At 60.8% G+C, this 15,152-nt stretch overlaps 4 protein-coding genes across 4 annotated transcripts in view; 2 read left to right on the forward strand and 2 right to left on the reverse strand.

The window, feature by feature from the left end:
- LOC104255182 (zinc finger protein 721) overlaps positions 1-14,896 on the reverse strand; it is a 43,118-nt gene extending 28,222 nt beyond the window's left edge. The window contains 1 exon segment of the mRNA XM_059833101.1: positions 13,744-14,896. Coding sequence (XP_059689084.1) covers positions 13,744-14,893 — 1,150 coding nt within the window. The 5' untranslated portion in view covers positions 14,894-14,896.
- LOC104253270 (zinc finger protein 345) lies at positions 1,436-12,429 on the forward strand. Its single transcript, XM_059833118.1, is given in 2 exon segments — positions 1,436-2,547; positions 11,281-12,429. Coding segments are annotated over 2 exon segments (1,896 nt in total). The 5' UTR covers positions 1,436-1,492; the 3' UTR covers positions 12,122-12,429.
- On the reverse strand, positions 4,377-9,032 carry SH3BP5L (SH3 binding domain protein 5 like). The gene is made up of 7 exons (XM_059833096.1): positions 8,917-9,032; positions 7,673-7,793; positions 7,478-7,540; positions 6,118-6,246; positions 5,868-6,029; positions 5,551-5,724; positions 4,377-5,331 (listed from the first exon to the last, which is right to left on the reverse strand). Exons 1-7 carry the CDS (start codon positions 9,030-9,032, stop codon positions 4,918-4,920), a joined length of 1,179 nt encoding a protein of 392 aa, XP_059689079.1. The 3' UTR covers positions 4,377-4,917.
- Positions 14,897-15,045: 149 nt separating the features above from the next.
- GABBR1 (gamma-aminobutyric acid type B receptor subunit 1) overlaps positions 15,046-15,152 on the forward strand; it is a 12,271-nt gene continuing 12,164 nt past the window's right edge. The window contains exon 1 of the mRNA XM_059833102.1: positions 15,046-15,117. Within this exon, the coding sequence (XP_059689085.1) occupies positions 15,046-15,117 (72 nt within the window). The remainder of the gene's footprint in view (positions 15,118-15,152) is intronic.

Below are 15,152 nucleotides of genomic sequence, written 5' to 3' on the forward strand. Positions count from 1 at the left end.
CCCCAGGGATGCTCGGCCCAATCCCAGGGAGGCTCCACGGGGGCCCTGGAATGCTCAGCCCAGTCCCGGGGAAGCTCCATCCGACCCCAGGGACACTCGGCTCGATCCCGGGACTACCCCAGTCAGGACACAGTCGGGGAGCTGAGCCCCTCACCCCCCCATAGCAGGCACCGCCCCAGCTCTGATCCCCATACAGAGCCCCCCACACACTCGGCGTTTCCCTCCCGTGGGCTTCGGCACCCCATTTCCCTCCCCGTTCCTCTCCCGGATTGCTGTAGGAAGCGGTGAAATGGCTCCGGAGCCCTTTCCAGGAGGATCCTTTGCCCTTTTTAACCATCACACAACTGCATTTATCCCTCCAGGGTCCGAACGGGGACACCCCCCCCCCAACCCGAGGGACGTCGCAGCCTCCTGCCCATCCCTGGATTCCTCCGGATCGGTGGGTTTTGGGAATCACGGGGACCGACGGAGACATTTGCTGTTTCGGGGGCTGGAGGAGGACGGGGTTGCATCGGCCATGCAGGAGAACCATGAGGCATCGGGTGAGCAGGTCCGCGGTTCCCCCGAATCCTGCAAAACCTGTTAAATTCCCCCTCCCCACGCTACCCCACTCAAGCATTGGGATCCCTCCCCGCCTCCCCAAATCCCTGCGTCCCTCCCCGCCTCCCCAAATCCCCGCGTCCCTCCCCGCCTCCCCAGATCCCCCCATCACTGCCTCCCAAAATCCCCCCATTCCCTCCCGGCCTTCCCTCATCCCCCATCCCAAATCCCCCTCCCTCTCTGCCTTCCCAAATCCCCCCATCGCTGCCTCCCAAAATCTCCCCATTCCCTCCCGGCCTTCCCGCATCCCCCATCCCTCTCTTCCCTCATCCCGAATCCCCATCCTTCTCTGCCTTCCCAAATCCCCCCATTGCTGCCTCCCAAAATCCCTGCATCCTTCTGCGCCTTCCCAAATACCCCCTGCCCCTCGCTACCACCCCAAATCCCCCCATCCCTCCCTGCCTTCATCCCAAACCCCTCCCATTCCTCCCCAAATCCCCACGTCCCTCACCGCGTTCCCAATTCCCCCATCCCTCCCCGCCTTCCCAAATCCCCCCATCCCTCCCCGCCTTCCCAAATCCCCCCATCCCTCCCCACCTTCCCAAATCCTCCATCTCTGTCCTCATCCCAAATCCCATCCCTCCCCAAATCCCCCCATCCCTCCTCACCTTCCCAAATCCTCCATCCCTCTGTCCTCATCCCAAATCCCATCCCTCCCCCAATCCCCCCATCCTTCCCTGCCTTCCCAAATCCTCCATCCCTCTGTCCTCATCCCAAATCCCATCTCTCCCCAAATCCCCCCATCCTTCCCTGCCTTCCCAAATGCCTCCCATCCCTTCCCCAATTCCCCCCATCCCTCCCCGCCCTCATCCCGAATTTCCCGGCAGGCGAAGGACCAGCCAGTGCAGGGCTCAGCACAACCACACCGAACCATCAGGAAAATCCCCCGGGAATGGATTCGGCTCATCCCCTTCTCCCCAGAAAGGGGTTCGACCCCCCGGAAGACCCAATCCCGAGGGAGAAGAGGAGATTTTTATGCACCGAATGTGGGAAGAGCTTCAACCACAGCTCCTACCTCCTCCGCCACCAACGCATCCACTCCGGAGAACGGCCTTATCCCTGTCCAAAATGCGGGAAAACTTTTACCTGGAATTCCCATCTGAATTCCCATCAAAAAACCCATACGGGGGAAAAACCCCATTGTTGTCCCGAATGCCAGAAATGCTTCAGCCGTCGCTCCAACCTCCTCCGTCATCAACGCCTGCACGGCATGGAAATTCCTTACGGAAAAAGCTTGAAGGCTGACAGTATCCTGCATTCCCGAAGCCGCCCGGATGATATTCCCTATATTTGTTCCGAATGCGGGAAACGTTTCAGCGTTCGCTCCAATCTTTTCCGTCATCAACGGATCCACACCGGAGAAAAACCCTATCGATGTTCCGAATGCGGGAAAAGTTTCGGACAAAGCTCGGATCTCATCCAGCATCGGCGAACCCACACCGGAGAAAAACCCTTTTCCTGCTCGTTTTGCGGGAAGTCCTTTAACGAACGATCCCATCTCATCCGTCATCAAGGTCGGCATACAGGAGAAAAACCCTATAAGTGTCCGGAATGCGGGAAAAGCTTTGTACAAAGCTCGGATCTCCTTATCCATAGGCGATCCCACGCCGGCGAGACTCCCTATACGTGCTCCGAGTGCGGCAAACGATTTAGGGTCAGTTCCAGCTTGATCCGACATCAAGGATTACACACGGGAGAAAAACCCTATAAATGCCGGGAATGCGGAAAAGGCTTCGGCGCTCGTTCCATCCTCGTTATCCATCAACGGCTCCATACGGGAGAACGACCCTACGCGTGTCCGGCTTGCGGGAAACGTTTCGTTCAGAGCTCGAACCTCGCTCGGCATCGACGGATCCATACGGGAGAGAAACCGTATCCCTGTCCGCTTTGCGGGAAGGGCTTCGGCGGCCGGGCGAGTTTGCTCAAGCATCAGCGGCTTCACCAGTCATCCCGGGGAGGAGAAGGATTCGGGATGGAGCTTGATCCGCAGGGAAAAGTAAGCGGAGGAGGAGGAGGAACTGCCCCATAGCTGCTCTTGAGCGTCACCCCCAAAATAAGGGTGGGCTTGACCCCCCCAAAACGTACGTGGATGGAGGGAAAAAATCCATACGTAACTTCAGGATGCGGTCGGGTCGGTGTCCCGGATTTCGTGTGCCCCCCCCCCCCGCCGCCGCGCTGGGTGTTTTGGGGTGGGGGGATGGCGATGGGACCCCCAAATTCCTTGGGGTGCCAGCCATGGGTCCCCCACATCCCTTGGGGTGCTGTGAGCAGCCACGCCCCTGTGCTTTAGGGTGGGGGGCCAGCAATGTGACCCCCACATCCCTTGGGGTGACGGGCACCCTACCCCACAGTGTTTTGGGGTGGGGGGCCAGCAGTGGGACCCCCAAATTCCTTGGGGTGCCAGTGATGGGACCCCCAAATCCTTTGGGGTGCTGTGAGCAGGCACCCCCAGCACCCCACCCCACTGTGTTTTGGGGTGGGGGACCAGTGATGGGACCCCCACATCCCTTGGGGTGACAGGCACCCTACCCCACAGTGTTTTGGGGTGGGGGGCCAACAGTGGGACCCCCAAATTCCTTGGGGTGCTGTGAGCAGGCACCCCCAGCACCCCACCCCGCCATATTTTGGGGTGGGGGACCAGTGATGGGACCCCCACATCCCTTGGGGTGACGGGCACCCTACCCCAGTGTTTTGGGGTGGGAGGCCGGCAATGGGACCCCCAAATTCCTTGGGGTGCCAGCGATGGGACCCCCACATCCCTTGGGGTGACGGGCACCCTACCCCAGTGTTTTGGGGTGGGAGGCCGGCAATGGGACCCCCAAATTCCTTGGGGTGCCAGCGATGGGACCCCCACATCCCTTGGGGTGCTGCTGGCAGGCCCCCCCACCCTGTTTTGGGGTGGGCGGGCCTGTGATGGGACCCCCACATCCCTTAGGGTGCCACCAGCTTCCTCCCTTCCCAGCCCCACACCCCGGGGCACCCCAAATCTGGGGGATCCCAGTCTCCTGTGCACCCCCCCGCCCCCAAATCCAGGTGTCAAACCCCCCCATTTCCCCCAAATTTCCTATTTTCCATCGGATCCTTCGAGCTGGCTCCGAAACACCGGGTGAAATCCAGGGGGGGAAGAGCAGGAGCAGTGCCTCGTACCCCCCAAAATAGCCAGATTTTACCCCAAAACACAATCCCAGCCCGCAGGAAAGCCGCGTTCATTAAAAAAAACGAGTAAACGGGCAAATTAAACAGATTAAAAATAAAAAAATCGACCTTTTTGGGGAATCCGAAGGGAATTCCGCTACTTAGAAACCAGGTGTCATTCTTTCAGTCGTTAATTAGGAAAATTTAGGGCGTGAAAATTAATGTAATTACTAATAATAGTGATTTTTATTTCCATTAATAATATTTGGGGCTATTAGCTCGGTTTCTCAAGCTTCGGGGATTCCGCCCCGGCCCCGTGATGAATTTTTTCCAAACCTCGGGAAGGAAAATTGCCGCTGTAGGGCTGCAACGATCCCGTTCCCAAAGCCATTACCCCGCCTCGAGGCTTTGAGCTGCTTCCCAGATGCCGGAATATCATCGGGGAGGTGTGTGTGGGTGGTTTTTAGGGGTACCCGGGGTGTAACCGAGCCAATAAAACCACATTGTGGTGGTGGTGGGGGGGGAAATAAACTTTACTCGCCGGAAAATACACTCCAACCGACCCCGGGGCTGCCTCGAACGGGCGCGGTTCTCATCACAGCCCCGGCACGGCTGCAGCCCCCCCCCACCCGTACCCCAAAATGGCTGTGGGGTCCCCCCCGCCCCGTCCCATTAGTGCAATTTGGCTTCTGCCTCGCCTTTTGCTGGAAAAAAAGGGGAAAATAACCCCAAATAATTGTCTGAAATTTGGGGGGGGGAGGCTGGGGTGAAAGGAGGGGGGACGGGGATGTTGGGGTCCCCCCCAAGCGTTTTAGGGGTGCAGCTCTTGCGCCGAGGGGCTGCGACCGAGCTTCGCCCACCCAGCCGCTCGCTGCCAACACCCAACGGGCAGCTTAACTCAGTATCCCAACGCTGGGCACCTGCGGTCCCACGGGACACGGCTCCCACCGACCCCCCCAACATCATCCCCCCAATTCAGAGGGGTGAACCCCAACAACTCCCCCAAATTTTGGCCCCCGACGGCGTCACCTTTGTCAACAAGGGGCTTCCCAGCGTCGCCCCATCGGCTCCGGCCTCCCCTCCGCAGCCAATAACGGCAGCACCCACCGACCCCGTCGTCTTTTGGGGTTCCCCAGAGGAGGGGAGAAGCCACTTTTGGGGGGCTCAGGGAGGGTGGGGGGGCTAAAGGCTGATGCTTCGGTGATGTTTGAAGTGACCCTGCCCACCCCGGCGTTGCTCCCGTTCCTCCAGCTCGTCGCTGTTGAGGCTGGTAGCGTCCGACAAGCCCAATAAATGTTCGACCGAGTCGAACTTCTGCAGGTCGGAGGCGATGGTTTGAAGGCTGAGCACCGAAAGAGTGTCGGCTGGGGGGCACTCGGCCCCCAAACGCGTCCCTCCTGTCACCCCCACCTCGGTACCGGCATCTCGAGGACTGGCTTCGGCTCCCACCGGCGAAGCTCGCCGAACGATGAGGCGTTGGAGACGGCGAGCGTGGATCTGTTCGCTGATCTGCTCCAGGTTACGCAGGGCCACCGAATAACGCGTTTTGGCTTGCGACACCGACCGTTCTAAGCCCGTCACCTTGGCCTTGTGCTCCTGCGGGAGACGGCGGCGGCCGCTGAGGCCATCTCAGGCTCCCAACGCCCCAAAACGAGGACTAGACCCTGACCCCACTGGCCTTTTTTTTTATTTTGCCTCCCCTTCACCCCCCCAAAAAATGGTGGAAAGCAGCAGGATCCTCCCCAAAACGGGATCCCTCCTCCCCACCCCAAACAACCACGCGCGTCCGCATCCCCCTCCGCTCCCTGCCGGTACCTCGAGGATCTGGTTAAATTGGGCTTTCAGCTCGAAATAAGGTTTGCTTTTAACGATGACGCGCTTGAGGGACTTCTGGAGGGCTTGGACCTTGGCCTCGGCTTGCTGACACAGCTGGGTGACGCGCTGGTGCTCCCGTTCGCTCCGCAGCCGCTCTTCCTCCGCCTCGTTGACCTGAGGAACGCGCCCCCACCCCAAAATTCTTTAAGAAACGGGGTGCTCACCCCCATCATCCCCAACCGCCTCCTCCCAAGCCCCATCCCACCCCTCCCTGGGGATAAAGACCCCCCCACCGCACCACCACCACCACCACGTACTTTGCAAGTCGCGTGGTTGAGCATCTCCTGCCAGGTGGGATCCAAACGGTTTTTGTCGGCCATGACCCCCTGCTCGGCCACGAAGACCATCTCGCGCGCGGCGTTGTGCATGCTGACGGCTCGCTCGTACCTCAGCGCCGCTTTCTGCGTCTCCTGCTGAGCCTGCGCGGCAAGCGGAGTTACGATACCGGAGGGGGGAAAAAAAGAGACCCCCACCCATCCCTTCTGCACCCCTGGGAGACGCCGGTACCTCCTTAGCGAGACGTCGGGCTTCGTAGTAGGGTCGAGCTTTCTCGATGCAGTTGCCCAACTGGGAGCCTTGGGCGTTGAGCTTCCGGGCCGATTCCGAAAGGATCCGGCGATAGGCGGTGCGGGCGTCCTGGAGGGCGCGGAGCGAGGAACAGCTCATCCCCGTGTCCCCCGTCCCTCAGCGCAGCCAGACAGAGCCCTCGGCAGCGGGTTTTTCCCTCCCAACCATCCCACCGAGGCCGAAACCCAGCGGGGACCAGTGCAAAAGCGACCAGCGAAGGACTGGGGGACCAGTTAAGGACCAGGAACGAGGACTGGGGGACCAGTTAAGGACCAGGAACGAGGACTGGGGGACCAGGGACAAGGACCAGGGACAAGGACCAGGGACAAGGACTGGGGGACCAGTTAAGGACCGGGAACGAGGACTGGGGGACCAGTGAAAGGCTGGCGGACCAGTTAAGGACCAGGAACAAGGACTGGCGGACCAGTTAAGGACCAGGAGCACGGACTGGCGGACCAGTTAAGGACCAGGAACAGGGACGAGGACCAGGGACGAGGGCTGGGGGACCAGTGAAAGGCTGGCGGACCAGTTAAGGACCAGGAACAAGGGCTGGCGGACCAGTTAAGGACCAGGAACAAGGGCTGGCGGACCAGTTAAGGACCAGGAACAAGGGCTGGCGGACCAGTTAAGGACCAGGAACAGGGACGAGGAACAGGGACGAGGACTGGGGGACCAGTGAAAGGCTGGCGGACCAGTTAAGGACCAGGAACAAGGACTGGCGGACCAGTTAAGGACCAGGAACAAGGACTGGCGACCAGTTAAGGACCAGGAACAAGGACTGGCGACCAGTTAAGGACCAGGAACAAGGACTGGCGACCAGTTAAGGACCAGGAACAAGGACTGGCGACCAGTTAAGGACCAGGAACAAGGACTGGCGACCAGTTAAGGACCAGGAACAAGGACTGGCGACCAGTTAAGGACCAGGAACAAGGACAGGGTGACCAGTTAAGGACTGGGGGACCAGTTAAGTACCATGGGGACCAGTTAAGGACTGGGGACCAGTTAAGAACCGAGGGACATGGACAGGGGGACCAGCTAAGGACCAGGGGAACAAGGATTGGGGGACCAGTTAAGGACTGGGGAGACCAGTTAAGGACCAGGGAAAAGGACTGGGGGACCAGTTAAGGACTGGGGAAACCAGTTAAGGACTGGGGAGAAGGACTAGGGGACAGGTTAAGGACTGGGGAACCAGTTAAGGACCGGGGAACAAGGACAAGGGAACCAGTTAAGGACCAGGGGACCAGGACCGGGGGACCAGTTAGGGACTGGGGGACCAGTTAGGGACTGGGGAGCAGCTCACATCCAACTGGAGCTCCACCCGGTTGATCTCCTCGTTGGCCTGGTTGAGGTGCTCCAGCTCCTCCTGGGGAAGGGAGGAGCCAAATAGGGGGTGAGGGAGGAGAAACGCAACCCCCAAATCCACCATTCCCCCCCCCCCCAAAAAAAAGGGGGGGGGGGAACTGGGAAAAAGACCCCTCCCACACCCACCCCTCACCTGTATCCTGGGGTCCAGCTCTTCCTCCTCCTCCTCCTCTTCCTCTCCTACCACTTTCGGGGGTGTCCCGGGGTCCTCACCGTCGCGCGCCCCCCCCGAAACAGCCCCCCCCCGCCTCGTCCTCGCCCCCCCCCGGGGAAACCCCCAACTGTCCGGGAGGCGTCTGACGTCCGTCCCCTCCGTCCGTCCCCCAAACCAGCCTCTCCTCCGCGTCCCCCATGGTGGGATCCCCCCGGATCCGGGCGACGACGGGATCCGCTTCGTTTCAGGGGGGGGCCAGCATCTTAGCGGGGCGGCCATTCAGCGCCAGCCCACCCCACGGGGGGGAGAGTGGGGGGGCTGCCCCCCACCCCAACAGAGACACACACCCCCCCCCCCAACCCCCAGGGATGAGGAGTCGGGATCCGGATCAGCCGAAACAGGATTGGGGGGGGGGGGGGGGGCACCCTGGAAAACAACCGGGGAAAAGGTCAGCCCCCTCCTGCACCCCACGGGGTGCCCCCCCTCCCCAAATTCCCTCTCCTGAGACTCCCCCAGCACCCCCCAAATGCACTGCACCCCCAAATCCTTCCTATTCCCCCCGCCCCACCACTGCGCTGCCCCCATCTCCCCCCCAAGCTTCCAGTGCCCCCCCATCCCTCTAATGCCCCCCCACTGCACTGCCCCCCATACCCACCCACAGCCCTCTAAGACCCCTCCAATGCCCCCTGACCCCTCCAGTCACCCCCATATCCCCCCAGTGCCCCCCCACATGCCCCCCCTACCCCTCCAGTCACCCCCATATCCCCCCAGTGCCCCCCCACATGCCCCCCCTACCCCTCCAGTCACCCCCATATCCCCCCAGTGCCCCCCCACATGCCCCCCCTACCCCTCCAGTCACCCCTATATCCCCCAGTGCCCCCCCACATGCCCCCCCACCCCTCCAGTCACCCCTATATCCCCCCAGTGACCCCCAACATCCCTCCAGTGCCCCCCACATGCCCCCCCACCCCTCCAGTCACCCCTATATCCCCCAGTGCCCCCCCACATGCCCCCCCACCCCTCCAGTGCCCCCACATACCCCTCCAATACCCCCCCATGCCCCTCCCCCACTGCGCTGTCCCCCCCATAGCCCCCCCCGTCTCCCTCCCCCAACCCCCCCCCACCCCAACACCCCCCTCCCACCCCCCCAAAGCCCCCCCGGGCCCCCCCCGGGCCCCCTTCGCCTCAGCCCCCCCCGAGGCGGGGCCGCGGCCTGTGTTTACCTCCCGCTCCGCCACCGCGGCTCCACGTCCGCCCCCCCCGCGCCCGCCGCACCCGCCACCGGAACCGGAAGCGGCCGCCGGCGCCCCGCCCTCCTCCTCCTCTCGCCGTACTCCATGGCGGCCCCCAACGCCCCACAGCCGCCCGCCGTTTCCGCCGCCCGCCCTTTCCCGGCGGCCTCAAACCGGGCGCGGAGGTGACTGTCGGTGAGCAATAATCCACCCCCCTCAGCCCGACCCCGCTCCTCCTCAGGACGGGGCGGGGAAAGGGCAGAGGTGGAGGCCTGAGTGGGCGCCGCCATCTTGTTTTACGACGCCGCCGCCGCGCCTCAAGATGGCGGCTGCCTCCTTCAAACGCCGTTAAAACGGTTCGACCCCGTTTATAAAGTCGTCCCACCCCTCCCATCCCCAGCTGCAGGTACATGACCCCTGGGGGACCCCCGGGGGGGGTCCCCACGACCCTCAGGAGACCCCCAGGGTGGGGCCAGGCTGCATTGGGTGGGGGGCACCCCACAACCCCTGGGAGACCCCCAGGGTGGGCCCAGGCTGCATTGGGTGGGGGGCACCCCACGACCCCTGGGAGACCCCCAGGGTGGGGCCAGGCTGCATTGGGTGGGGGGCACCCCACGACCCCTGGGAGTCCCCCAGGGTGGGGCCAGACTGCATTGGGTGGGGGGCACCCCCCCGACCCCCGGGAGTCCCCCCACAACCTCTGGGTGGGCCCAGGCTGCATTGGGTGGGGGGCACCCCACGACCCCTGGGAGACCCCCAGGGTGGGGCCAGGCTGCATTGGGTGGGGGGGACCCCATGTCCCCCAGGAGATCCCCATGACCCCCAGGGTGGGGCCAGGCTGCATTGGGTGGGGGGCACCCCAGGACCCCCGGGAGACCCCCATGACCCCCAGGAGCAGGGCCAGGTTGCAGTGGGGTGGGGGGGACCCCCATGACCCCCGGGAGCCCGGAGGGGGTCAAGCCCCCCCAGGTCTCTCCTCCCCACCCCATTGATTTTATTTAACTTTTTTTTCCCAGAAATCCCATTTTTGGGGGTAATCCTAAAACCCCCAAACCCTGGGAGGAGAGCGGGGTGATGGCTTTTAGGGTTGTCCCCATGGAGGTGATGACCATGGAGGATGCCACCGAGCCTCTTGTCCCCGTCCTGACAGCCTGCAGTGGGGACACCATGAAGAGGAACCACGGGGACGCCGTGGAGGTGAACGAGGACACCATGGAGGGGAACCACGGGGACACCATGAAGAGGAACAAGGACACTGAAGAGGAACCATGGGGACACCGTGAAGAGGAACGAGGATACCGTGTAGGGGAACCACGGGGACACTGTGAAGAGGAACGAGGACACCATGCAGAGGAACCACGGGGACACCATGGAGGGCAACCACAGGGACACCGTGAAGAGGAACCACGGGGACACCATGAAGGGGAACCATGGGGACACCATGAAGAGGAACGAGGACACCGTGCAGAGGAACCACGGGGACGCCATGGAGGGGAACCACAAGGACACCATGAAGGGGAACCACGGGGACACCATGAAGGGGAACCACGGGGACACCATGAAGAGGAACGAGGACACCATGAAGGGGAACCACGGGGACACCGTGAAGGAGAACCATGGGGACACCATGGAGGGGAACCATGGGGACACCATGAAGGGGAATCATGGGGACACCATGGAGGGGAACCATGGGGACACCATGAAGGGGAATCATGGGGACACCATGAAGGGGAACAGGGACACCGTGAAGAGGAACCACAGGGACAACATGGAGGGGAACCACGGGGACGCCATGAAGAGGAAGGAGGATACCATGCAGGGGAACCATGGGGACACCGGTGTCCCGCCAGGTAAGAGTCCCTGGGGTGGGGGACAAGGCAGGGGGTTGGATGGGTGGCTGACAAGTGGCTTTGGTGGGGACAAGCATCTGGGGACACGTGGTGGTGGTGCTTTGTCCCTAAGTAGGGCTCTTGTGCCGTGTCGTGTCCCCATGCCTCCTCCCGCCACGTCCCCATCCCTTCTCCCACCATGTCCCCAACGCTTCTCGAGGTGGCTTCTTCCATGGAGCCTTGATCCTCTCCTGGGGCCGCCTGGCTCTCAGCTGATGGTTCCCCTGAGCCATAACTCCCATGGTTCCCCATCCCCGCTCCACGTTAACCCTCTCCCAGCTGGAGCGGGCTGCTGGGGATGGTCTCTCTCCCCAACAGATTTGGGGTCTATCAAGGAGGAGGAGAAACAGCAGCAGGATCCTCCCGACCAAGTGGACGCACCGGTGGAACCCCCAACCTCCAGCCAGCAGCGGTCCCCAAGGACCCATCCCAGGGGATCCCCACTGCCAGGGGACAACGGGAACACCGAGGCGCCCAACACCTGCCGGGAATGCGGGAAGAGCTTCCGTTGCCGCTCGGTGTTGGTGAACCACCATCGGATACACACGGGCGAACGACCTTTTGGCTGCCAGGATTGCAGCCGCCACTTCAACCTGATGGCCCACCGACGCCTGCACACCGGCGAATGTCCCTACGCCTGCCTGGTGTGCGGGAACACCTTCAACCGCAGCTCCAGCCTCTCCGCCCACCGCCACATCCACACCGGCGACATGCCCTACAAGTGTCTCGATTGTGGGAAGAGCTACCATGTCAGCTCCTCCCTCCTACAGCATCGGAAGACGCACATGGGCGAACAACCTTACCGGTGCGAGGAATGCGGGAAGAACTTCAGGCACAGATCAACGTTGACCATCCATCACCGCCTGCATTCGGGGGAGAGGCCCTACCAGTGCCCTGAGTGCCGCAAGAGCTTCAAGAACAGCTCGGAGCTGGTGCGGCATTGGCGGATCCACACCGGCAAGCGACCCTACGATCGTTCCCAATGCGGGCGGTGTTTTGGCGATGGCTCCCAACTGGGGCGGCATCAGCGGACGCACGCTGTCAAGCACAGGCATCCCTACCCGAACTGTGGGAAGAGCTCTTCCAACCGTCCCGGGCTCACCAAACGCTGACGGGTGCTCGCCGGGGAGAAAGATTACCGCTGCCGCGACTGCGGCAGAGGCTTCAACCATTGTTCCAACCTCCTGGTTCACCAACAGTCCCACCTGGAGCAGAAACCCTATATTTGCCTGGATTGCCCCAAAAGCTTCACCTGCAGCTCCCAACTCATCCGACATTGGCAGATCCATGGCGAGGAGAACCTTTAGGGTTGCGCCGAGCACGACAAGAGCTTTTGGCACAGCTCCAGTCTCATCTCGTATCACAAAAAAACACCAGCCGAAGCTGGGGACCATCCCAGCGGGGACCAGCCCCATCCTGGTGGCATCTCAGACCTACCAACACATCACGGTGGTCCCTGGTGGTAGCACTGAGGGGGTAACTGACCCATCCACCCACATCCCACCAGCTATTACGATTTTTTTTTCCCTTATATGTTTTTATATATAAAGGCAGGCTTTTGAGGGGGGGGATTTTTAAAAAAGGACACCCCCATCGTCTGGTTTTTCACCTTAGATTATAGATAAGGGGAAGGGAGGGAGGGGAGACCCATGAGTTTCACCCAAGAGAAAAGAAATCACGGTAAAATGGGGTTTTTTTCTAGATGTCTCGGTTCAATTTCTTTAATTTTTCAACCCTCTTTAGGGTCTTTTTAAGGATGGATTGAAAGAAAATCACGGCCAAAATAAAAGCATTTGCGTGTTGGCGTCATGTGGGTATCTCCGTGGTGGTGACGAAGCGGGGGCTGTGTGGGTAGAAGAGCCATTTTTGGGGGGAAAACTGAAAAAATACCTCCATTTTGGGGGGCTGGGAGCATCCTCTGTGCCCGGAGGGTCTGAGACCTCCCCCAGGAAGCAGCCGCAGGGGCGGTGGGACTGGGGTGGAGACCCTAGAGCTGGGGATTGGGCTCGCCATCTCTCTCATTTCCCTTTGACAAGGATGAGGGTTCAAACCAAACCACGGATGAGGTTTATTTGGTGCCGATGGTTATGTCGTAGGGGTGCGTCATCCTTCCAAAAACGTGGACGCCACGAGCCCATGTGTCCTTCTCACCCTCCGCCCATCCACGGAGTTGTCCCACCGCTCCCATCCTTGCAGCACCATTGGGAAAAATTCAACCCTAGAGCTGGCCAAGCCCTGGCCTGGCTGAAAAACGAGTTGTTTTGGGTTCAACGAGGCCAAACCAAGGAGGTGAGTAGCGGAAAAGTTTATTGCAGCCGAGTTCTGGCTTATTTTTGGCAGCTCAAGGGGAGCAAGAGCAGGATGTGGAATTGGGCTATGCCCATCTCCATCCCTGAGATGTTGCAGGAGCCTCTTCTGAAGCCCTTTGGACAACTCGAAGAGTTTATTCATCCAGGGATGACCCGCACATGGGCTGGACAGAGGTTGCACCATGCCAACGAATAACGTCATGTGACAAAAAATAAGCTGTAAAGGAGGAAGGACTCGGCCTGGGGGGTCCCAATGGGGTTGTAGGACCATTTTCACCCTGTTTCTTATCCTTTTCACCCCATTTCTTCCTTCCTGAAGAAGCTGAGTCCCAAGCAGCGTCTTCAAAATCCTGGTCCGTGCCCAAATCCATCCACCATTTTGCTGTGGAAGAAGCCCATGGGCCATCTGGTGTTGCTTGCTGCCACCAGAAGAAATTGTTGGACCAAGCCGATGTGACTTTTTGGAGTCTGAAGCCCATGTGTCCACTCTTCCTAAGGAATTTCTGCCGTTGGTTTGCATCCCATCTCAGCAAATGGATGTTCCTACCTGCATTCATCCAGGTCCCTATGGGGAACCAGGAAGGTGTGGGGACCACCACCAGGTCTCTACCCAACGTGGGTCCTCCGATGGGTAATGAAGTTCGAACAGCGGATAAAGCTCTTCCCGCAGTCGGGACACTCATAGGGCTTCCCTTCCCGATGGGTCCTTTGGTGTTTAATCAAGGCAGAGCTCACGGTGAAGCTCCTACCGCACTCGGGACACCCGTAGGGCTTCTCCCCGGTGTGGATGCGTTGGTGGGTCATCAGGTTGGAGCTGCGGTTGAAGCTCTTCCCGCAGTCAGGGCAGCGGTAGGGTCTCTCACCTGTATGTGTCCGCTGATGCCTGATGAGGTCCGAGCTGTTCCTAAACCACTTCCCGCAATCAACGCATCTATAGGGCTTCTCCCCGGTGTGGACACGCTGGTGGATGATGAGGCTGGAGCTCTGGCTGAACGTCTTCTCACACTCCTCGCACTTGTAGGGTCTCTCCCCAGTGTGGATCTTCTGGTGGCGGATCAGGTAGGAGCTCACGCTGAAGCTCTTCCCACACTCGGGGCACTTGTAGGGTCTCTCCCCGGTATGGGTACGTTGGTGGGACGTGAGGTTGGAGCTCTGGTTGAAGCCCTTCCCGCAATCGGGACACTTGTAGGGCTTCTCGCCGGTGTGCAACCGCTGGTGGGTGATGAGGGTGGAGCTGTCGCTGAAGCTCTTCCCGCAATCGGGACACTTGTAGGGCTTCTCCCCGGTGTGCAGACGTTGATGGGTGATGAGATGGGAGCTACGGCTGAAGCTCTTCCCGCACTCCAAGCACTTGTAGGGCTTCTCGCCGGCGTGCAACCGCTGGTGCACTGCCAGGTTCGAGCTACGGCTGAAGCTCCGACCGCATTCCTCACAGATGGTCGGTCTTTCCTCCTCCGAGCTTCGTGGGGAGGGTTTGCAACCTCTCCCCATGGAGCATCTTCTTAGCTTTTCTTCCCCGTTGACCTCGTGCCCCATGGAGCGTCTTCTTGGCTCTTCCTCCCCGTTGACCTCCTGCCCCACGGAGCGTCTTGGCTCTTCCTCTTCATTGACCTCCTGCCCCATGGAGCGTCTTCTTGGCTTTTCCTCCCCATTGACCTCGTGCCCCATGGAGCGTCTTCTTGGCTCTTCCTCCCCGTTGACCTCCTGCCCCACAGAGCCCTTCAACACAGCCTCTTCCGCAAGATTCTGCCGGTGGGGTTTCTCCTCCATGTTCTCCATCCCCATCTCGTCACCTGCTGGAGGAAGGAACAAGGAGAGGAAGGGGATTTGCATCCGTGCCAGAGGGAAGGGGAAAGAGATCCTCCCAGATCCGTCTCCGGGAGGACGGCGTCGGCAACGGGGCTGTCCTGCAGCCAGACGTGATGCTGGGCTGGAGGACGGAGGAGAAGAGAAGATGGAAGGTCAAGCAAACTCCTCACCTGCCTGGGTATCTCGTAACATCTCCTCTTCTTCACAGCCTCCTCCTCGA

Source organism: Gavia stellata, chromosome 39, assembly GCF_030936135.1.
Source record: "Gavia stellata isolate bGavSte3 chromosome 39, bGavSte3.hap2, whole genome shotgun sequence".
In the NCBI taxonomy this organism is placed as follows: domain Eukaryota; kingdom Metazoa; phylum Chordata; class Aves; order Gaviiformes; family Gaviidae; genus Gavia; species Gavia stellata.

Bases quoted from the DNA above. Each gene is read 5' to 3' on its own strand.
- SH3BP5L (XM_059833096.1), bottom strand. From the start codon at position 9,032: ATGGAGTACGGCGAGAGGAGGAGGAGGGCGGGGCGCCGGCGGCCGCTT. The intron at 7,794-8,916 runs GTAAACACAGGC...GGGGGGGGCGAG, and splicing joins CCGCGGTGGCGGAGCGGGAG to GACGAGGCGGGGGGGGGCTG. The intron at 6,030-6,117 runs GTACCGGCGTCT...CTTGCCGCGCAG, and splicing joins CCCGACGTCTCGCTAAGGAG to GCTCAGCAGGAGACGCAGAA.